At 39.3% G+C, this 23909-nt stretch overlaps 1 protein-coding gene across 1 annotated transcript in view; it reads left to right on the top strand.

The window, feature by feature from the left end:
• The window catches only part of KCMF1 (potassium channel modulatory factor 1), a 78001-nt gene that overhangs the window by 31560 nt on the left and 22532 nt on the right, over nt 1-23909 (top strand). The window contains exons 2-3 of the mRNA XM_018055388.1: nt 13119-13286; nt 19226-19365. Of these exons, the coding sequence (XP_017910877.1) occupies nt 13119-13286; nt 19226-19365 (308 nt within the window). The remainder of the gene's footprint in view (nt 1-13118; nt 13287-19225; nt 19366-23909) is intronic.

Below are 23909 nucleotides of genomic sequence, written 5' to 3'. Positions count from 1 at the left end.
GTACCCTCTCACCAGAACAGGTCATCTTGTGTTGCTCTTATCTGTTGATGTGTTCCCAAAGTTCTCTGCCACTCACTCTTCATACTGTATTTTAATTGCCTGTTTACTTGTCTTCCCTTTTAAACTTCAGGCACTAAATGGGTACTGTAGGTGCTCAGAAACTTATGTTCATTGAGATAATGTTGTTATGGTAATTTAATGTGAAATTATCTCCTAATATCCATGGAGGACAAATCCTTTACACTCTAGTAGAGCTGACACATACAGACTGGGAATTTATCACAAATAAGTATGCAGACATTTCTAGCTCAAATAACCATTAAGTAGTATGTTTTCTGCTCCCTCCCTATTCATCTAGTGGTTTTCTAGTAATTCCTCAAGCTTACCCTAAAACAGTTGCAGAAAATCAGATTTAAAGGGTTTAAACTGTTTTACCCAAGGCGGGAGGCACAAATCCCATTAAGCATGTCTCACCCTTTAGTTGTGACATTCTTCTAACAAATATGTGTAGTCTATCTTTCCAGGAAAGGCAGAGAGTCCCCTACTGCTCCTTGTACTGTGTGTGACAGGAAGGCTTTCTGAACGGCAGCTTGCCTCGTTGTCACTGCCCTCTAGTAGGCTTTCCGTGTTGTCTGTGTGGGGTCCAGCATGCCCAGATGATGCACTGTGCTTGGGAGAAGTCATTCTGTGAACACTTAGCTTGAAACTCAGTGATGAGTTTATACTTCAGCAAAAATTAACACATATGGGATACAGAATCCATCTCTGGGGCCAAAAAGACACTAGTTGTATTCTGTAATTGCACTGAGTCAACTGTTTTACCCATTTATACCACAGTGTAAAACCAACCATCCTGACACCTTCTATGCTCCTGTACAAGTTGAGATGGGATGGTGGAGTTTTGTCTACATTAGGTTTTGGTGGTTTTTTTCTTATTGAAACATTGGAAACATATAGAAAGTGCTGATGTGGACAGCTTCCACTTTGTACCCAATCTTGATTCCATTCTGTTTCTTTGCTTTTTCTCCCTACCTCCCAGATGTCATTGTTTCTTGGGAGTTGGTGGGTATCCTTTCCATCCACATTTCAGCATGCTTTCTACATAAGTATGTGTCCATACACTGTAACTATAGAGCATTGTGTTGTATAGTTTAAAACTTACATAAGTGCTTCCATGTGGTATGTATCCTTTTACAGCCTGTTTTTGTACAGACTTAACACGTGATAATAGCAATTTGTTGGAGCACAATATTCTAGAACTTCGTTATGCAATGATGTCATGTGTGATAGGCTGTTGATTCCCTTGTCTGAAGATGTATGTATGTGTATTTCCTTATACATTTGACAAAAACAAAATTAAAAATAAATTATATATTTGAGAATCATATTGATATTATGCTGTGATTTGAAAGAGTGAGGCCTGACATGTTTCTTGCTTACTGAAATTTTAAACAAAGGAGATAGTAATGTTTTCAAGTATTTACCAGTGTATGACATGGGTTTTCAAAAAGTTAAGAGAATAGTACTCTAGAATAAGAACTTATAAATTAGTGACTTCAGGTATAGCTGTGTTTGATTGATTATCAACCTCTGGAAATAAATAAGCAAACATCTATTAACACCTACCTTGAAAGTAATTCCTCAAGCTCAGAGTTTCATTGTAGAGAAGTTATATGATTGGTAGAATTAAGCTCTCTTAGAAAATAAAGAATTAAGAGAATAATAAACATAATATTAAATGTGTATCTCTGTGCCATAGTAAATAAAAAGTTCTGAAGACATCTACTTCTGAAACAGATACACAAATAACAGATTTACTCTTATCAGAGGCTCAGTTTGTCACTTCATGACTGTTTGCCTTTGGAGCAGGTCACTTAGTGCTTGTGGACCTCAGTTTATTCACATGTAAAAGAACAACTGTTCAATGACAAGCCCTTTCCAGGTGCCTGGGGCATCAAGTTCAGTTAAACACTAATTGGTTAGTGAAAGATCAAAGCTAGGTGGAGATGATCTGAAGGAGAGTCTCCAGTGGCATTTTATACCCATTTAAAGGGTTTAATTTTTCAGACCGGCCCCAATCAGTTTGAAACGTAATTGGTAACGGAGAAGGCGATGGCATCCCACTCCATTACTCTTGCCTGGAAAATCCCATGGACGGAGGAGCCTGGAAGGCTGCAGTCCATGGGTCACTGAGGGTCGGACACGACTGAGCAACTTCACTTTTCCCTTTCATGCATTGGAGAAGGAAATGGCAACCCACTCCAGTGTTCTTGCCTGGAGAATCCCAGGGACGGGGGAGCCTGGTGAGCTGCCATCTGTGGAGTTGCACAGAGTCGGACACGAGTGAAGTGACTTAGCAGTAGCAGCAGCACCTAGTGGTAAAGAACCCACCTGCTAATAAAGAAGACGTAAGAGACTCAGGTTTCATCTGTAGGTTGGGAAGATCCCCTGGAGGAGGGCGTGGCAATCCACTCTATGTTCTTGTCTGGGGAATCCCATGAACAGAGGAGCTTGGTGGGCTACAGTCCATAGGGTCACAAAGAAACGGCAGTGATTCTGATTAGTGTGCATTGTTTCAAGCAACTTAAATAAAGATGCACACATATTTCAAACTACTGGAGGCTTTATTTTCAGCTTTTACATGTGAAATTGTCAACACAAAATTGTGGCTGACAAAAAATATGTTTCTTAAGAACAACCTCGTCGTTTATATGGCTGGCAGCCAAGTCTTCTGGGCCGATGCTGCCGAATGGGGGCTCATGCTTAGAAGTATTTGGCACAGCATTTTTACTGACTTAATTTTCTTTTCTTCTAGGGGAAACAAGTACCTGTTGTTCAATCCCTTCTTTCCCCCGACTACTTTCATCATTGAGTCATTCTTACATCAAAAAGTCTATTATGGACACACATTAATCCCTGTTTCCCTTCTCTCTTTTGAGCTCTTATCTAATTACTCTGGGAGAATGTCCCTTTTTCTTTTCATCCACTTCATTCATTCAGCAGATACCCACTGAATTCCTACATTGTCCCAGGCATTCCTTACACACCTCTTCTTCCTTCATTTTATGTGTGAGTCAGAAAATAGCTCTAATCATGGCTGAGTATAATAGTAGATTGAAGCTTCTCTATTTCCAGATAAGGGGTTCTGAAAGACTATTCCTTACTAAGCTTGCTCATGAGCAAGTTCATTGTTACTAAGATGTGTTTCTGTTCCCAGGCCAGTATTGCATTTCTATGAAATAAGAGCATGGAACAGGTCTTTAAAACTAAGCAAAACATCCAGTTGTTCCAAAATGGAGCAAATTCTGCTGCACTAAAAACTTTTAGAAATGAATTAAACTTCCCTCTTTGACAGAATGCATAAGGAAGGAATGTCTTAAATACAGTGTCCAGTTCCTGCCTTTCTGTCTGGTTTGTTGGGCAGATATGAACTAGCTTTGAATCATCCATAACCATGAAAGAAATTTTATCATAATTTCCAGCTACCTCATGACTTTGATGTGAAAATTAATGCAGTAATGAAGAAGATTCTCTGGGCTACCACTAGAGTATTAGCTCTGTGTGGCACAGGCCTTTATTCACTGCTATATTTTATACATAATGGAAGGATAGATGGATGCTCCTTGTGACATGTCACCACACTCATGGAATTCCACTTGAAAACAATAAAGTAAAAGAAAGCTAAATCCCAGTACAGAAAAGGTTGTTTTAAATGCCCGGCCAGGTAAATGTATCACAGGTTCAAGCAAGTCTGCTAAGTGTGAAGAACACACTGCACAATCTATTTACCTCTCTTTCTCTGCCCCTGGAATCCCTTTAACTATAGGTCTTTTCTTAAATGGTGTATTTGTATGGGTCTCTCTACCCAATTTTCTCTCCTTTTGAGTTTCCCTTTGTCATAAGGCATAGTTGTTTTTTTTTTTTATAAACATATATAGAGTTATGTGTATATTTAATTGGCAGGGGAAGATTCTGTTCCTAAGTCTAAAAATAAGTAGGGTTTTTGTGTTTTTTTCTTCAAAAAGAACTCCTAGAGTTACTTTACCTTTGCAATGCATGATTGAGTATATTTCCCCCTGTACTTCTTTCATAGAAGGGGAAAAGCTTTCTGCTCCTGAACTAGGCTCCCAGCTTGGGAAGCATTATAAAATTTGTCTTAGGTTCCAGCGGTTTTATTTCTAGTACTATCCCTTGATCATTGTCTTTAATTCTGGCTGCTAGTGCTTTTCACTGAGTTACCATAGTTCATTTCTTTAATTGTTTCTGTGTTCAGTTAAGAACCTTTTCAAAAGATTGCATGATTTTTCAACCATCTAAATGCAAAGAACCTCTTTGGGAATATAACATATCACACACACACGCACAATATAACACACACACACACACATTCGTTTTTTAAAAGTCACACTTATTTAAACATCCATAGGCCCTGAAGAGATAATTGACTAGAGTAAAAGGAGGACCTTCACTCCAGATTGCATGGTATCTGGTAGTCAGGATAGCTTGTCAGTGGCAAATGCTGAATAATCCCAGGGCTTCAGATTAGGGGTACAGTCTCTTCCCATTGTGTTCTTTCACTGTTTATCTTGACAGGTGGCTTTCCCTTTATCAACCTTCTCTTCACACTGCCTCTCTGTTAAGGAAAAGCTATGTCAACCTCTGGGTTTTTCTTTTAAAAGATAAATAAATGTATGTGTAATGCACGTGTTTATAAGTAATAAGCCTTTATTTTAGAACATTAGAAAAAGAGAAGGCTTTGTGTATTATTTCAGTGGCTTTTTAAATATCTGTTCCCACTAGAGGGGATTTTTTCCTTTAATTTTAGTTCATAGGTTTTATGTATTCATTTTACAGAACTGCTAAATATAAGTGTTGAGGATATGAATGTGTTTAGATACACCTTTTATAGATAGGGGTTATCAAATATACACCATTCTTTTTATTTAAGTTTCACATATGGCAGTGTCGAAATTGAGGTTAAGCTATATATATATACATATATATGTATGTATTTATAGGTAGGGGGTCGTCAGATATACACCATTGTTTTTATGTAACTTTCACATATGGCAGTGTCGAAATTGAGGTTAAGCTATGTTTCCCAGCATTTTTTTTTTTTGGCTGTGCAATGCAGCATGGTGGGATCTTAGTTCCCCAACCAGTGATCGAACTTGTGTGCTCTGCATTGGGAACATGGAGTCTTAACCACTGGAAAAGTCCTATTAGGTAAACTTGATCAGGCGGGGAATCACAAATATCCTACCATAACTTTAAGATGTGGCTTGTGCAGGTGTAGACATGGTGTGTGTGTCCGTGTTTGTATATAATGGAATATTACTCAGCCATGAAAAAGACTGAAGTAATGTCATTTGCAGCAACATGGATAGACCTAGAGATTATCATACTAAGTGGAGTACATCAGAGAAAGACAATATGATATTGTTTATATGTGGAATCTAAAACATGACACAGATGAACTTACCTGCAAAACAGAAATAGACTCGCAGAGACAGAGAACAGATTTGTAGTTGCCATTGGGGAGGGGGCTGGGGAAGGGAAGGATTGGGAGTTTGGGATTAGCAGATGTAAACCGTTATATATAGGATGAATAAACAGCAAGGTCCTGCTGTACATCACAGAGAACTATACTCAATATCCTGTGATAAACCATAATGGAAAAGAATAGGAAAGACTATGCACATGTATAACTGAATCACTTTTCTATATAGCAGAAATTAATACAACAGTGTAAATCAACTGTACTTAAAGTAAAATGTTTTTTAAAAAGATGTAGTTTGTGCTTGTTTCCATTTTACGAAGTAATAATTGTCTGAATTTGTTTATGATGGTATGGCTAAAGCCAGATTATTCAAGGATGACTTCCATATTTTATTATTTGGTTAACTCAGTTTTTGCAGGGTGTATATTGTATAGAGTTCCCTGGAGAAGGAAATGGCAACCCACTGCAGTATTCTTGCCTGGAGAATGGCAGTACCACCATCTAGTTGCCTTCAGCTTTTTAACATTAAATAACTGTTAGCCCTTCAAGGAACTGGGGTTCAGGCTTCCCTGGTGGCTCAGTGATAAAGAATCCACCTGCCAACACAGGAGACACGGGTTCGGTCCTTGATCCAGGAGATCCCACATACTGGGGAGCAGCTAAGCCCATGTGCCGCAACTATTGCGCTTGCGCTCTAGAGCCTGGGAGCCGCGACTAGTGAGCCCTTATGCTGCAACTAGGAAGCCTGTGCACCTAGAACCTGTGCTCCGCAGCGAGAAAAGCCGCTGCAGTGAGAACCCCGTGCCCTGCAACTAGAGAAAAAGCCTGCTCAGCAGTGAAGACTCGATACAGCCCCCCAAAGCACGAACAAAAACCACCGTTAAAGAAATGGAATTCTTTTTTTTAAAACTACCATTTTTGAGTCATTTTGAAAATGTATGTTTTCTGGGAATTCCCTGGCAGTCCAGGGTTAGAACCTGGTGGTTTCATTGCCATGGGCCTGGGTTCTATCACTGGTTGGGAAACTAAGATCCTCCAAGCCTCCTGCCCCATCCCACCCCCACCCCCAAAGTATATTTTTTAACTTCTTAAACACTGAAAGACATTTAACAACTTTTGTGATTCAAGATCACTATTTTAAACAAAAATATATATTTCAGTCAGACCATTAAATGTTATGTTAGGTAAATTCTCAGCAGGGTTTCTCAAAATACAAGTAAAGGTAACTGTAATTATCCATGGTGGCAAGTATACTATATGGGATGTGTTTTGGTGATGAGTGTAATATGAATAAGAAGTCAGGGAAGTAAAAATATTTCCTTACATATAGTTTTCCTTATATCCTGCTACTTCTTCTCATTGTAATAGCTCTGCCAGTTTAACACGTCTAATTTGTCATCACAAGCTTTAGACAGTATCTGACTTGAGAGAAGATTCCATACGACCTCTCTCGATAGTAGCTCAGTACAGTTCATTCAGTCAGTCGCTCACTCGCATCTGACTCTTTGCAACCCTGTGGACTGCAGCACGCCAGGCTCAGTCTCTAAAAAGCATGGAAGAAGCGTGCATAGGCTTGCTACAGTTTTTCAGTAGCAATCCTCTCTCTCTCTGCCCCCACCTGAAATGACTAAATCTCATTTAGCTTAGAAAAGGACCCCAGATTTCTCACTCAGAACAGAATCTCTTTTAAGTATATCTGTCAGAAATCACTTGTATAACACAGACTAACAAAATTTGCTCCCTTCCTATCTACCCTAACAGGGAAAATAAGCCAGCTCTTCATTGCACAGTTCCTTGGTTAATAACAGTGTTCTACCTGTACCAAGAGGCTCAGGAAATCTGAAACAGAACATACATGTGGCATATGTAGAATGATCATTTCCTTGATAGGAAGAATGAAACTGCTTCTGGTGATATTGAAAAGAAATATTTACAACGCTGAAAACCAAAATTCCTATAGAAAAAGTATCATAATAGAAACAAGAGTTCAAATGTTGTCAATTAAAATATCACCTTAAGAGCCAAAGCTGTAGGACCACTAGATGATAGCACTGAGGTCTCCTGGATTTAAAAAATGTTAGGTTTCATTTGCTCTATGCAGTATGCATGCGTGCTAACTCCCTTTGGTCATGTCCAACTCTTTGGGACCCCATGGACCATAGCCTGCCAAGGTCCTCTGTCCATGGGATTCCCAGGCAAGAATACTAGAGTGGGTTGCCATGCCCTCCTCCGGGGGATCTTCCCACCCCAGGAATCAAAGTCATGTCTCTTAAGTCTCCGCACAGACAGAAAGGTTAACACCACCTGGGAAACCTTTCTGTCAGATGGGGTGGACACTCCAAAAAGTTAGTGTTCAAACCTGAGCTTACCTTTCTGGCACCCTAAAGAGGTGTAGCTTAGTTCACACTACATTTTATTTGGCAAAGTTACTATATCCTGTTAAATTAAACTTTCATTTGTGAATCTAAATAAATAGGTACTTACCCCTTTTCAGTATCTTCAGTGTTGTGCATCGTCATGCTTGGAGGCTGCTTTGAATAGGCAAATTTTGAAGTAGTCCATCTTTTTGCTCATCATCCTTTTCAGTGAGCTTTCTTTGTCCACACTGTTTATCCTTTTTTACTTCTTTTCCTCCATGGCATGTATCTTCTAACTTGTTTTAGAACTTAGTTTGATTTTATGCCTGTCTTCACCCCCTGTTTTAGGCTATCATTCATTTTTTTTTTTCTTTCTAATATTTATTTATTTTGGCTGCACTGGGTCTACTTTACAGCTCGCAGAATCTCCCTTGTGGCAAGCAGGCATCTTAGCTGGGACATACCAGATCTAGTTCCTTGACCAGGAATGAACCAGATCCCCTGCATTGGGAGGTTGGAGTCTTACCCACTGGACCACCAGGGAAGTCCCTATTATCTTTTAATTCATTCCATAATGGACTGTCTGATGGGCCTTTGGGTTGTTAACAGCGTTTTTATTCAATTACAAAAACCACTGTGAAAATTCTTTTACATTCTTCTGATGCTCCTGGGCAAAAGATGGCCCAGGAAATTGATTTGAATTGAATTGCAGAGACATAGTAATTGTACATGTTTAACTTGACTAGAATGTGAATAAAATTTGCAAAATGGTTTTGCTGACACATGTCCCCAGCAGTGACATAGAAGCGTGTCTGTTGCTCCTAGTCTTCACTAGCACTTGATATCAAGAGGCTTCTAGGATTTTGCAGTCAGTCGATGTAAAATAATGGCTCATGGTGTTTTTATTTGCACTTCTTTGATGACTAATGAGATTGAACGTCGTTTCATGTATCTATTGGTCAGTTTTGTTTGCTGTTCTTTATAGCTCCCATTGAAGTCTTTGCCCATTTCCCTATTGGATGTTGGTCATTTTCTTCCTGAAATGTTTGAGTTCCTTAATGTATCCTGTATAGCTAACTCTTGTCTGTCGTGTATGTTTTATTTGTCGCCAGATTCTGGGCCTTGTCTTTTCCATCACTCTAGGATATTAAATGGGAACACACTGCAGTATTCTTGCCTTGAGAATTCCGTGGATGGAGGAGCCCGTTGGGCTACAGTCCACGGGGTCGCTAAGAGTCGGACACAACTGAGCGACTTCACTTTCACTTCACTTTCAGGATATCAAAAGTGAAGGAAAAGTCATAATTTTAATGTGGTTGAATGTGTCCCTTTATTGGGCCCTGTGTGTGTGTGTTAAGAAAATGGTTTCTTACTCTGGGTTTATAAAAATATTCCCCTATATTGTCTTCAGAGATTTTTCTCACTTCTCTTTCACACTTGTCTTTAAACCATCTGGATTTGATTTCCTGTGTGTGGAATCTGTGGATGGAATTGATTCCTGTGTGTGGAATCTGTGGGTGAGATCCAACTCTGTTGTCCCCGTATATGGCAGGGAGATCACCTGTCTTAGTACCATTCACTGTCTACTCCCTCTTTTCCTCACTGATCTCTAGTGACCTTACTGTTGTGACACAGATTTCAACAGGTCTGCATCTGTTTGTGTGTGTGTGTTAGTCACTCAGTCATATCCAGCTCTGTGACCCCTTGGACTGTAGCCTGTCAGGCTCCTCTGTCCATGGGATTTTCCAGGCAGAAATACTGGTTCAGTTCAGTTCAATCACTCATTCATATCCAACTCTTTCCGACCCCGTGGACTGCAGCACGCCAGGCTTCCCTGTCTATCACCAATTCTCGGAGCTTGCTCGTCCTCTGTCATCCCCTTCTCTTGCCTTTAATCTTTCCCAGCATCATGATCTCTTCCAATCAGTCAGCTGGCCAAAGTATTGGAGGTTCAGCTTCAGCATCAGTCCTTCCAATGAATATTCAGGACTGATTACCTTTAGGATTGACTGGTTCATAGGAAGCATCACTACAAACAAAGCTAGTGGAGGTGATAGAATTCCAGTTGAGCCATTTTAAATCCTAAAAGATGATGCTGTGAAAGTGATGCACTCAATATGCCAGCAAATTTGGAAAACTCAGCAGTGGCCACAGGACTGGAAAAGGTCAGTGGAATTCATTCCAATCCCAAAGAAAGGAAATGCCAAAGAATGTTCAAACTACTGCATAATTGCACTCATCTCGCATGCGAGCAAAGTAATGCTCAAAATTCTTCAAGCCAGGCTTCAACAGTACGTGAACTGTGAACTTCCAGATGTTCAAGCTGGATTTAGAAAAGGCAGAGGAACCAGAGATCAAATTGCCAACATCCATTGGATCATTGAAAAAGCAAGAGAGTTCCAGAAAAGCATCTACTTCTGCTTTATTAACTACACCAAAGCCTTTGACTGTGTGGATCACAACAAACTGTGGAAAATTCTTCAAGAGGTGGGAATACCAGACCACCGGACCTGCCTCCTGAGAAATCTGTATGCAGGTCAAGAAGCAACAGTTAGAACTGGACATGGAACAACAGAACGGTTCCAGACTGGGAAAGGGGTACATCAAGGGTGTGTATTGTCACCTTGTTTATTTAACTCATATGCAGAGTACATCATGCGAAATGCCGGGCTGGATGAAGCACAAGCTGGAATCAAGATTGCCGGGAGAAATATCAATAACCTCAGATATGCAGATGACACCACCCTTATGGCAGAAAGCGAAGAAGAACTAAAGATCCTCTTGATGAAAGTGAAAGAGGAGAGTGAAACAGTTGGCTTAAAACTCAACACTCAGAAAACTAAGATCATGGCATCTGGTCCCATCATTTCATGGCAAATAGATGGGGAAACAGCATCAGACTTTATTTTCTTGGGCTCCAAAATCACTGCAGATGGTGACTGCAGCCATGAAATTTAAAGACACTTGCTCCGTGGAAGAAAAGCTGACCAACTTAGACAGCATATTAAAAAGCATAGACATTACTTTGCCAACAAAGGTCCGTCTAGTCAAAGCTATGGTTTTTCCAGTAGTCATGTATGGATGTGAGGGTTGGACCATAAAGAAAGCTGAACGCCAAAGAATTGGTGCTTTTGAACTGTGGTGTTGGAGAAGACTCTTGAGAGTCTCTTGGACTGTGAGAAAATCCAACCAGTCAATCCTAAAGAATACTGGCATGGGTTGCCATTCCTGCCTCCAGGGGATCTTCCCTACCCAGGGGTCAAATCTGGGTCTCCTGCATTGCAGGCAGATTCTTTACCATCTGAGCACCAGTTTAAGGGCTTTCTGTTCTGTTGCTTTGGTCAGTTTGTCTGTCTCTAAGCCAGTATCCTACTATCTAAATTACCGTAGCTTTATAATAGCTCTTGCTATGTTAAGCAAATCCCTCCATCTTGTTACCTCTTCAGGAATGGCTTGGCTATTTTTGACCCTTTGCAAATTGTGTAAAGATTTGAGTCAGCTTATGTTCCACAAAAAATTCTTTTGTGATTGTCTTTTTATTAGAATTGTACTAAGTCCACTGATCAGTTTGGGGAGAATTGGTATTTTATTATGTTGAACCTTCTAGTCAGTGAACCTGGTGTTTTTATTTTTTAAAAGCTGTTTAATGTCTTTGAACACATTTTTACTAATTTATTTCATAAAGGGCTGCGTATCTTTGGTTAGATTTATTCATAGGCACTTTTCAGGAATACTACTACAAATGATGTAATTTTTTTTATTGTGGTAAAATAAGCACAACGTAAAATCTGTCGTTTTAACCCATTAGCATATAGTTAAGTGTGGGAATTAGTACTTACATTGTTGTGCCGCTATCGCCACTGTCCATCTCCAGAATTTTTTCATTATCCCAGACTGAAACCCAATAAACAGTACTCCCTCTCTGCCCTTCCACCCAGTCTCTGCTAACTACTGTTCTGCTCTGGGTTTGGGAGGGGCTTGTTTCGTTCTTTGTGAATTTGACTAATCTGGGTACCTCATATGGGAGGAGGACACGGCAACCCACTCCAGTACTCTTGCCTGGAGAAATCCATGAACAGAGAAGCCTGGCGAGCTACAGTCCACGGGATCGCAAAGAGTCAGACACGACTGAAGCAACTTAGCACACAGCACATGAGTACCTCATATCAGTAGACTCAAATGGCACTTTTAAAATATACTTGTCTTTTTTGGAATGAAAAGTCAATCAGTATTTTATTGGTGTTTATGTTTGGCTACCTTGCTTAAAATACTTAGTTCTAATAATTTAGCAGGAGTTTTCTATATAAACAGGCATATCACATGTAAATAAAAGGCTTTCTTGCTATTATACCTGCCCATTAAGTTTCATATTTTGCATATTGAGATATTTGGTACATTTTCAAATATGTTGGTTGCCTCTTTTTTTTTTTTTGGTTGCCTCTTTTTAAGCTCCTCTTTTATTGTTTTAAACTGTTAGTATTTGATATTCAGTTCTGCTATCAACTCTTTGCCATTCTGATTCTGCTGCTTATTCTTAGACAAACTTCTTTCTGGTGGTATCTAAGCTTTTGTTGGTATTTTGTGCATGAACTGTCATTCCTTGAAATTTTATTTGTCTGATGCTTGGTGCCGGTGCTTATTTAGGACTACTCTAAATTCTTGACCTAGAACCATTTGGAAGTCTGAATTTGGATTTTTCGCTTATGTGAAATCTGGACTGGTTTGTACTGATAGTTATAACTTTTCAGGGTGGTGGTGGTGGTGTTTTGTGCAGAGGGGATTTCAGGAGGCAAGTTTTGTAATCCCCTAAGGATTGCTAGCTCACACATATAGTGAGGTGTATTAGGGGCTCACCTTTATGAGGAATTGCCTGTTCAGACCCCACCGTGGCAAACCTGGCAGGTCTTTGCTACCTGTGCTTTGTCATGCAGTGCTGTGAACACGTAAGCTCAGACTTTCCCAAGTAGCTGCCCACCTCCCTGAGTGAGGCCAGTTACTCACTCCTCTTTCACTCGACTGTTGCCCTCTTGCTAGTTCATCAAAACATTTTAAAAGTTTTCTTACATTTTGTTAAACATTTTAAGTTACTTCCATGAGAAGTGTAAATCGAGGGAACAGAAATTCCTATATGATTTTACATTGTTGTTTTCAGTCATTTTGGAAAAGAAATCTGGGGTTGTATGTGCATCTTTTTATTTATAAAAATGAAATGAAGAGTGGCCTTTTACAGCTGCTAATTAATGATATTTCTTTTTTTATAGGTGTCAGCTGTGATGCATGTTTAAAAGGAAATTTTCGAGGTCGCAGATACAAGTGTTTAATTTGCTACGATTACGATCTTTGTGCATCTTGTTATGAAAGTGGTGCAACAACAACAAGGCATACAACTGACCACCCAATGCAGTGCATATTAACAAGGGTAGATTTTGGTACGTATTTAAAGTTTAGTGAATTATCATTTAGAACTTTGTATACGAGTATGAAGAAGTAAAGGCAAAACGTTCTAAAACGATCCCCATTGCATAATGAGGCTCCAAATTCATTAAAAATAACACAAATCTTACTTTTTATTCTAAGTAATTTTTTCTCTAATCGTTTGCTTATGAAAGCCATTCAGAAATAAATACACCTGGCAAAGTGTGAGATGAAACAGTGCCTCGGTAAAGAAGGAGTGAGGTTTAAATTGACTGTTCTTGCTAACAGTACAGAAATCTTCATACTGTAGTGATCAGGAAGCAGATTATTTGTACAGTTGATTAGAAGGCACTGTCAGTGCATAAGAAAACCTTTAAATGTTTCATGCTATAATTTCTTACCTAGTCAACACTTGTTATTATCTGTCTGACTGTAGACATCTTAGTGGATGTGAAGTGGTAGTGTCTCGTAGTTTTGACTTGCATTTCTCTGACGGCCAGTGATGCTGCTGACCGTCTTTTCTAGTGCTGATTAGCCACCTGCATATCTGCTTTGGAGAAATGTCTGTTCAAATCCTTTGCCCAATTTTTTTAATTGGGTAATACGTCTTTTATTATTGAGTTTTCATAGTTCTTTGTGTATTCTGTATACAAGTTCCTTACAGGTGAATGATTTGCAGAAATTCTGTCCCATTCTTTGGGTTGTCTTTTCATTTTCTTGCTGATATGTTTTGAAGCACATAAGTTTTGATTTTGATAATGTCAAGTTTATCTGTTTTTTTTTCCTTTGTTGTGCTTCTAATGTCATATATAGGAAACCATCACCTAATCCAAGATCATGAAGATGTAAAAATATGTTGTAAAAAAAGTTTTCCTCTAAGGTTTTATAATTTTAGTACCAACATTTAGATCTTTGGTCCATTTTGATTTAATTTTTGTGCGTGGAATGAGGTAGAAGTCCAGCTTCATTCTCTCGCATATGACTACCAATTGTCACAGTGTCATTTATTGAGAAGATCCTCTCCCCAGTGAATTGTCTTGGCATTCCTGTTGCAGATCAGCTGACTAGAGGAAGGGGATAATGGGGTGATGCTAGTCAAAGAGTACAAAGTTTTGTTATGCAAGATGAGTAAGTTCTAGAGATCTAATATATAGCATGGTCATCATCAGTTCAGTTCAGTCACGTCCAACTCTTTGTGACCCCATGGACTGCAGCACGCCAGGCTTCCCTGTCCATCACCAACTCCTGGAGTTTACTCAAACTCATGTCCATTGTGTCAGTGATGCCATACAACCATCTCATCCTCTGTCATCACCTTCTCCTCTCACCTTTAATCTTTCCCAGCATCAGGGTCTTTTCCAGTGAGTCAGTTCTTCACATCAAATGGCCAAAGTATTGGAGTTTCAGCTTCAGCATCAGTCTTTCCAGTGGATATTCAGGACTCATTTCCTTTAGGATTGACTGGTTTGATCTCCTTGCAGTCCAAGAGACTATCGAGAGTTTTCTCCAACACCACAGTTCAGAAGCATTAGTTCTTTGGTGCTCAGCTTCCTTTATAGTCCAAATCTCACATCCATACATGACTGCTGGAAAAACCATAGCTTTGACTAGACGGACCTTTGTTGGCAAAGTAATGTCTATGCTTTTTAATATGCTATCTAGGTTGGTCATACCTTTCCTTCCAAGGAGTAAGCGTCTTTTAATTTCATGGCTGCAATCACCATCTGCAGTGATTTTGGAGCCCAAGAAAATAAAGTCTGATGCTGTTTCCACTGTTTCCCCATCTATTTCCCATGTAATGATGAGACCAGATGCCATGATCTTAGTTTTCTGAGTGTTGAGTTTTAAGCCAACTGTTTCACTCTCCTCTTTCACTTTCATCAAGAGGATCTTTAGTTCTTCTTCGCTTTCTGCCATAAGGGTGGTGTCATCTGCATATCTGAGGTTATTGATATTTCTCCCGGCAATCTTGATTCCAGCTTGTGCTTCATCCAGCCCGGCATTTCGCATGATGTACTCTGCATATGAGTTAAATAAACAAGGTGACAATACACACCCTTGATGTACTCCTTTCCCAGTTTGGAACCGTTCTGTTGTTCCATGTCCAGTTCTAACTGTTGCTTCTTGACCTGCATACAGATTTCTCAGGAGGCAGGTCCGGTGGTCTGGTATTCCCACCTCTTGAAGAATTTTCCACAGTTTGTTGTGATCCACACAGTCAAAGGCTTTGGTGTAGTTAATAAAGCAGAAGTAGATGCTTTTCTGGAACTCTCTTGCTTTTTCAGTGATCCAGTGGATGTTGGCAATTTGATCTCTGGTTCCTCTGCCTTTTCTAAATCCAGCTTGAACATCTGGAAGTTCACAGTTCACATACTGCTGAAGCCTGGCTTGAAGAATTTTGAGCGTTACTTTGCTCGCATGCGAGATGAGTGTTATTGTGCAGTAGTTTAAACATTCTTTGGCATTTCCTTTGTTTGGGATTGAAATGAAAACTGACCTTTTCCAGTCCTGTGGCCACTGCTGAGTTTTCCAAATTTGCTGGCATATTGAGTGCATCACTTTCACAGCATCATCTTTCAGGATTTGAAATAGCTCACCTGGAATTCCATCACCTCCACTAGCTTTGTTTGTAGGGATGCTTCCTAAGGCCCATTTGACTTCGCATTCCAGGATGTCTGGCTCTAGGTGAGTGATCACACCATCATGGTTATCTGGATCATGAAGACCTTTTTTGTACAGTTCTTCTGTGTATTCTTACCATCTCTTCTTAATATCTTCTTCTGTTAGGTCCATACCATTTCTGTCCTTAATTGTGCCTGGTGGCTCAGATGGTAAAACGTCTGCCCACAATGTGGGAGACCCGGATTTAATCCCTGGGTCAGGGAGATCTCCTGGAGAAGGAAATGGCAACCCACTCCAGTATTCTTGCCTGTAAAATCCTGTGGACAGACGAGCCTGGTGGGCTACAGTCCATGGGGTCGCAGAGAGTCGGACACGACTGAGCAACTTCACTTTCACTTGCATGAAATGTTCCTTGGTATCTCTAATTTTCTTGAAGAGATGTCTAGTGTTTCCCATTCTATGATTTTCCTCTATTTCTTTGCATTGATCACTGAGGAAGGCTTTCTTATCTCTCCTTGCTATTCTTTGGAACTCTGCATTCGGATGGGTATATCTTTCCTTTTCTCCTTTGCCTTTAGCTTCTCTTTTCTCAGCTATTTGTAAGGCCTCCTCAGACAACCATTTTGCCTTTTTGCATTTCTTTTCCTTAGGGATGGTCTTGATTACTGCCTCTTGTACAGTGTCATGAACTTCCGTCCATAATTCTTCAGGCACTCTATCTATCAGATCTAATCCCTTGAATCTATTTGTCACTTCCACTGTATAATCGTAAGGGATTTGATTTAGGTCATACCTGAATGATTTAGTGGTTTTCCCTACTTTCTTCAATTTAAGTCTGAATTTGACAATAAGGAGTTCATGATCTGAGCCACAATCAGCTCCCAGTCTTGTTTTTGCTAACTGTATAGAGCTTCTTCATCTTTGGCTGCAAAGAATATAGTCAGTCTGATTTTGGTGTTGACCATCTGGTGACGTCCATGTGTAGAGTCTTCTCTGGTGTTGCTGGAAAAGGGATCATAGTTGTATGGTGTATGGTGTTGTATGGTGATCATAGTTAAAAATATTGTGTACTGGAAATTTTTGAAGAGGCTAGATCTCAAATCTTCTCAACACATATACATACACACGTAATGGTAACTGTGTAGATGTGATGGAAATGTTTATTAGCTTGATTGTGGTGATCTTTTCACACTATACACATATGTCAAAATATCATTATATACCATAAATATATACAGTTTTTATTTGTCAAAGTATATCAGTAAAGCTGTTAGAAAATCAACTGACCATAAACGTCACTTTTAATTTCTGGACTCTCAATCTGTTCCATTGATTTTTATGTCTGCATGCCAATACTATAGTGTCTCGGTTACATAGTAAGTTTTGGAATCATACAGTATGAATCTTCCAACTTCGTTCATTTTCAAGCTTACTGTGGGTATTGTTAATCCCTTGAATTTTGTGTGAATTTTAGAATCGGCTTGTCAAATTTATACCAAGAAACCAGCTGGGATTTTGATAGGAGTTGTTTTGTATCTGTAGATCAGTTTGGAAAGCAATGATAGGAAGTCTGCTACCCTGTTAAAGCAGGATGTCTTTCTGTTTATTTAGGTCATTTTTCGTTTCTTTCAACAAAAATTTATAGTTATCAAAGGATAAGTTTTACACTTCTGTTATTAAATGTATTTCTAAATGTTTTATTCTTCTTGCAATTGTAAATGAAATTTTAAAAAAGTTTTCTTTGGGATTGCCCACTCCCAGTTACAGAGAAGCAATTTATTTCTGTCATAGATCTTTTATTAAAAAAAAAAAACAAAAAACAAAAAACAGAAGTTTGGTAACATATCTACCTTCTATATACATGAGTGATGCCCAGGAAAACAGTAACTCCCTGAAATGGCCTAAGCCTTCATCTTAAATACCATCTCTAGCTAAAGACAAAAGAAGATTTGGGGGAGCTGGGTGGGGAGGAGGCCAGTTATGGGAGGTAAACAAGGGTAACTTTGTTTTGCAGAGTTAAGTTGTTATGTAAATTCAGGTCTCTGCCTCTCCTTTGGTAGGTGTTTCTAGAGGTTTAGTGCTGAACCTCTTCTCTTCCTGCTACAGATGGAGGTTTATCTCATAATGTAAATATCTCTTACAAAAGGTAACTTCTCAGCTTTTAGAGCTTCTCTTGTATCTGCTGTTTTGTTTGTTTTTATTTTTATTGAAGTACAGCTGATTTGCAATGTTGCGTTTAGTTTCAGGTGTACATCGATGTGAATCTGCTACGCACATACCTATGTCCACTCTTTTAGATCCTTCTCCTGTATAGGTCATTACAAAGTATTGAGTATTGAGTTCCCTGGGCTATACAGTAGGTCCTTATTAGTTATCTATTTTATATATAGTAGTGTGTATATTAATCCTAGTCTTCCAGTCCCCCACCCCAGGTATAGATCTTGTATCCTGTAATGTCACTGAGCTCGTTTATGAGTTCTGCTAGTTTTTTAGTGGATTCATTAGGATTTTTTATATACAGGATCCTGTCATCTGCTAATAGAGAGTTTTACTTCTTTCTTTCCATCTGGATGCCTTTCATTTCATCTTCTTGCCTACTGTGATTATCTAATCTCTACTAAAATATTGAATAGAAATGGCCAGAGTGGCAATTCTTGTCTTGTTCCTGATCTTAGGGGAAAGCATCCACCCTTTCACCAGTAAGTATGATGTCAGCTTGGGGATTTTGTAGGTGCCCTTTATCAGGTAAGGAAGTTCTGTTATTTCTTCTTCTTTTTTTTTTTAAAGTACATTTATCTTCACCTACCCCAAATTCACCTGGCAAGTTTTATACATATAATAAATGGTCAGTATATACATAATGGGTTTAAGTATTTTTAAGGTAATCGAAATCTCCCAAAGAATGAAGAAATCTGTCGTGTAATAAACATTTTCTTTCATTTTCTCTTCTCACAGAAATGATCATGTCCTCTTAAATTAGGTATTTGTTTCATGTTAAATGATGAGATGTTTGTAATGAAGTGATATACTGAAAGAATAGGTGTATGTGGTCATCATGTCTGACTCTTTGCACCCCCATGGCCTGTAGCCTGTCAGGCTTCTCTGTCCATGGGATTTTTCAGGCAAGAATATTGGAGTGGGTTGCTGTCTCCATTTCCAGGGGATCTTCCTGACTCCGGGATTGAACCCAGGGAGAATCCCATGGGCAGAGGAGCCTGGTGGGCTGCAGTCAGTGGGGTTGCAAAAGTGTCAGATATGACTGAGCTACATTTTTCTGTATTTTTTAAAAATTGGTAATTATTTCTCAATGCAGTTCCACTCTGTTTTTCAGATTTGTACTATGGTGGGGAAGCATTCTCCGTAGAACAGCCACAGTCTTTTACTTGTCCCTATTGTGGAAAAATGGGCTATACGGAGACATCTCTTCAAGAACATGTTACTTCTGAACACGCAGAAACATCAACAGAAGTGGTAAGTGAAGCAGCCTTGTGTCTAAATCATCCGGTAAAGTACATTGTTTCTAACACAAGATAGAGCCCTGTCACTATGTTCTGCCTCCTGTTAAGTGTACTGATACTGTTTGCATGATAATTGTTAAAATTATCTCTCAACAGCAACTTTTACACATCCTGGGAAGGTGCATGTGTACAAGATAGTGCCCCCTTCTTGTCCCCACTAGCCTTTCTTTCCCTGTTGCAGCTAAAAGCAAATGTGGCATCTTAACCAAATTTAGGCGCCTTTAGTAAATGCATGGTGAAAAGGCTTAAAAAACCCTGACTTGAAACGCACATCTCTGTCTCTTTTTTAAAAAAATTTACTTATGCATTTATTTATGGCTGTGTTGTGTCTTTGTGGCTGCGCGGGCCTTTCTCTAGCTCCCGCAAGCAGGGCTGCTCTCTAGTTGGGGTGCTTGGACTTGTCAGTGCAGTGGCTGCTCTTGCTGTGGAGCGTGGGCCCGAGGGCTCGCAGGCTCCACTAGCTGCCATGCATGAGCCTGATAGTTGGCGGCGCCTGGGCTCTAGAGCACAGGGCCAGTCATTGTAGAGCACGGATTTAGTTGCTCCGTGGCACGTGGAATTCCCCAGTCCAGGGATCAGACCCGTGTCTCCTGCACTGGCAGGTGGATTCTTCACCACTGAGTCACCAGGGAAACCCAGCACATGGCTTTTTGTAGTATTCTTGCTACCTGGTTGATTTCTTTTCTGTAAGGAAACATTCATAAGAAAATTTTAAAATCTTTAGTCACATATGAAGTAGTAATCCACTGTCACGTCTCACTGTAACATGTCATTGGCCTTACTTGGTTTTCATCAGACCATATCTCTTGCTTCTTAGGTCAAAGCTTTGAGCCCCTAGAAGTTCCTCCTACTTTGATCTTTGCCAGTGGCCAGGGACTCAGAAAAACACATCGAGTCTTGCCTTGAAAACATTGTAGATAGTTTACCTAACATCTGAGTCAGCATATTTCCAACTTCAAGAAATGATGCATCACCCACAAAGAGTCCACTTCCTTCATTTCCCATTGGTACCAGTAGATAGAGTGAACCAGGAGAGCTGGGCATATGGGATGGGACTTGGAGAGCTTGGGCACAAACAGCTGCACACTGCTTCAGCACAGAAGCCCCTGAACGTACTCAGAACAAATTAAGTGAAAATTAAAGGTGGAACCAGATGTTTGAGCTCAGCAAGAGCCCCTCTGAGTTGTAGAGTCCCTACTTAGCCACTGTCGTATTCCATCTCTGCTACAGCCCTGCAGTCACAGCTGTGAGGTTCACTCTTATTGCCACGTACAGTTAATTTGATGTTAAAGTTGTTATAAGGTTTATAGTCCAAACAGTCGGTAAATTTCCATTATGTAGTTCTCAAATCAAATTTTCCTAACAACTCATAAGTGCTCTCATTGACACCTTGTGGAACCTCAGAACACTATTGTCACATTTGACTTCCTTTGTTCTTTTTATTCTGCAAAGGTGAATTTGCTTCCTTCTGGAACAGTCCTAGATAACAGTGGGGAGAGTGATGATTTTGACTGCGTGTCTACCCTGTTTGCGTGGAAAAGTTGGAATAATTTCTCTTTGGTTTAAATTCTGTTATATTTGAATATTTATTTATCATAATAAGGCAGGGTTTCCCAGTTGTAAACCAGGCATTCTTAAAATCATTGTATTAGCCAACAGACCCTAGTATAGTACTGTCCTTTCATCACCCCACTGGGACAGGACAGTGTGTCCGTTTTCCATATCTAAAATTGGAGAGTTCAGTGAAAATTCAAGTCCCCTCCATGAATGAAAAACTGATTGTTCATTTTTTAAAATGAGAAATAACCACCAGCAGCTTTGCCTTTATTTTTCCAGAAAGTAAATACAATTTATTTGCAGTCCTTTGTACCTACCTGATACACGTAGTTTGAAAAGTAAATGCCATCTACACATTGCTTTTGTGATCTGTCTCTCATAAGTTGTGTTCAGTTATATGCCTTGCTTTAGTTCCCCAACTTTGGGAACATAGCTCAAGGCAGTGGCCATACTGTTTTTTTCATAATCGTATTTGTGGAATACTGTAAGGGTTTCTCCCTCCTCATCAGCTCTTAGTCTGCATGAACACTGCATCTACCTCTGTTCCCATTCATAGAATACCAGACATTTCAAAGTGAAAAGTAGCCAGCAGACGAGAACCTTTGGTGCGAGCGAGCTTGATTCTTTGAACCAAGTAGGTCGTGTCCCAGATCCAGGGCTGCATTCAGCAGGTATGCCACATGTGGCATGCTGCCGGGGTCTGTGCTTAGGGATCACTGCTGATGACATGCCGGTTAAGTGTGTTGAATGCCTCTAGGTATATACGTGAAGCATGTTATAAGCTCTGATGTGCTACAGTTATATGTAAATATCCACCTGGTTTTACTATATGTCCCCTCTCAGCACCCTCCCTTCCTCTGTTTTGCCAAGTCATGGTAAATCAGACATCTTTGAATTCTGGAGTTCAGTAGCAGTGACTCATGTCATTCTGGTAGGTAAGGAATTAAGAGTCACGTAATAACTGTATCTCCTTTTCTATTCCTGCTTATATTTTTCTTTCTAAATGCTCAATGTGTCCTTCTTTGCCCCTGCATTTACTGCACCGATCCTCTGCGCCACCAGCTTGTACCGTCCTCTGGGACCTCATTCCTCTAACCATCGCCCCTTTGGAACATTTAGGGGCAGGAGGGTATATCACTGCAGATGTTACTGTCATCATTAGGGAGTGTTCACTGATGCCTGGCATAGCTAATATGAAAGTCTATGAAAGGTTAATAGCTTTGTAGTCCTCGTCTGTATTTTTGCCTCATTTGTTTCAACTTGGGACTCTAACGGCCTCACCTAAGATTCGCCTCTCTTCTTAAGGTTGATTTCCGATTACTTGAGCTTTTGATGTGAGGATATGGAGGATTCTTCAAAACTAGATATCATGAAAAACAACACCTGACGTAGAATGCATAGTGAAGCTGATAAAAATTTTACAAGTGGATTGGGTATAATCTCAAGAGTCTTTTTATAAACACCAAATCTGATAAACAGTGTGATTTTTGAAGTTAAGGGCAAGTTCTTAAAAACCCTTATAGTTATGAAGTCAGGTAGATTGGGACAACTACCTAGTTTTTGGTTGTGGGAAGAAGTAAGAAAGGAAGTAGTATGCACTTATCAAAATCTATCAGCTGGTAGTAGAAGTGAGCACTAGAGGTCAAATGGGAGTGCAAACGTGAAGGATCTGCTGAGGAGGTGGCCGAGGAGTGTGCAAGAAACGTGGTAGGAAAGCCTTGAACATAAAAACATTAAGCGTGATTCCTGCTAATTTTCTTAAGTTTCACATTTATTTGCTCAATAGCGCTGCAGCTTATTAGAAAGCCCTCAGGGATTTTTATTGTTGTTTTTTCAGTGAAATGTACCTTTACCTCTAATTAATGATATATAATTAATATTTCAGTTCTTTGTTTAATAAATTCTTGCAATTTTATATTAAGAATGTTCCATTTTAAAAGGTAAAAGCACTTTTGGGTTCACCAAAGTTGTCTTCTCACATCTAGAAATCTGTGTTGCAGCATATTGCGCTGTTCATAGGCACATCAGTTCTCTAGTATCCCCTTCTGCAAGCATTTCTTTCTGATTTTCATTTGGCTTACTCTTTGTTTTCTTCATCTCCAGAAAGGAGCATAGGGCAGTCTCCTGCTTTGAGATGTTCTTCATCCATGCAAGTGATACAGCCCCTCCCATTTTAGTGAAGACCTAGATGTTTTTGTAATAATAGCATGGTTGTATTGTGTTCCATTTATACCAATTTGATAAAAAAAATAATAATAATAAAGGGAAAAGAATGATTTTAGAAATTTTCCATAATCAGACTTTAGACAATTTTATTCTTTTGTGGAAACATGATGACTTAAAAGGTCTTTTAAATCTTTTTTAAGTGAGTCAGAATAATCTGTTTTAGCTGATAATTTATTTAATATTTAGACAATTGAATGTCAATTAAAAGGAATCATAGAGCACAGAATAGAAATTACCCTCATCATTGTGGTATTTTGTGTATAAATAGTTAGATGCATTTGATTCCTAAATTAAACAGGCAGGAAAATATTAGATGAAGTAAACTGCAAACCAGAATAATGTGACAGATATGGTTTATACATCAGGGCTATGAGAAGTTGCATATTTTTTAGTTTTATATGGGACTTTTAAATTTTGACCATCAATGTAGTATCTATTTCATTGAAAGACCATTTTAATATGTAGACATATAGAGCTGATAACTTCCCAACACAGGTGTTTCCTCATTAGAACCAATAATAGTGATGTAAGCCATAATTTTTACAAACCTGCTGATACAACCTTGTACATTTTCTTAAATATTATAATTGACTGTTTACTCTTATAAGCAGGTAATCAAGAAAAATAAGCATTTAAAAGCCAAATACACTTTGTTTTAAAAATAGGCTTTGACTGACTGTTACTGCTTGTGTAGTCTGCTTTTCTGTGAACTAA

Source organism: Capra hircus, chromosome 11 (genome assembly GCF_001704415.2).
Source record: "Capra hircus breed San Clemente chromosome 11, ASM170441v1, whole genome shotgun sequence".
In the NCBI taxonomy this organism is placed as follows: domain Eukaryota; kingdom Metazoa; phylum Chordata; class Mammalia; order Artiodactyla; family Bovidae; genus Capra; species Capra hircus.
Note: the sequence above shows the minus strand (reverse complement) of the source record. Positions and strands in the feature narration are given on the sequence as shown.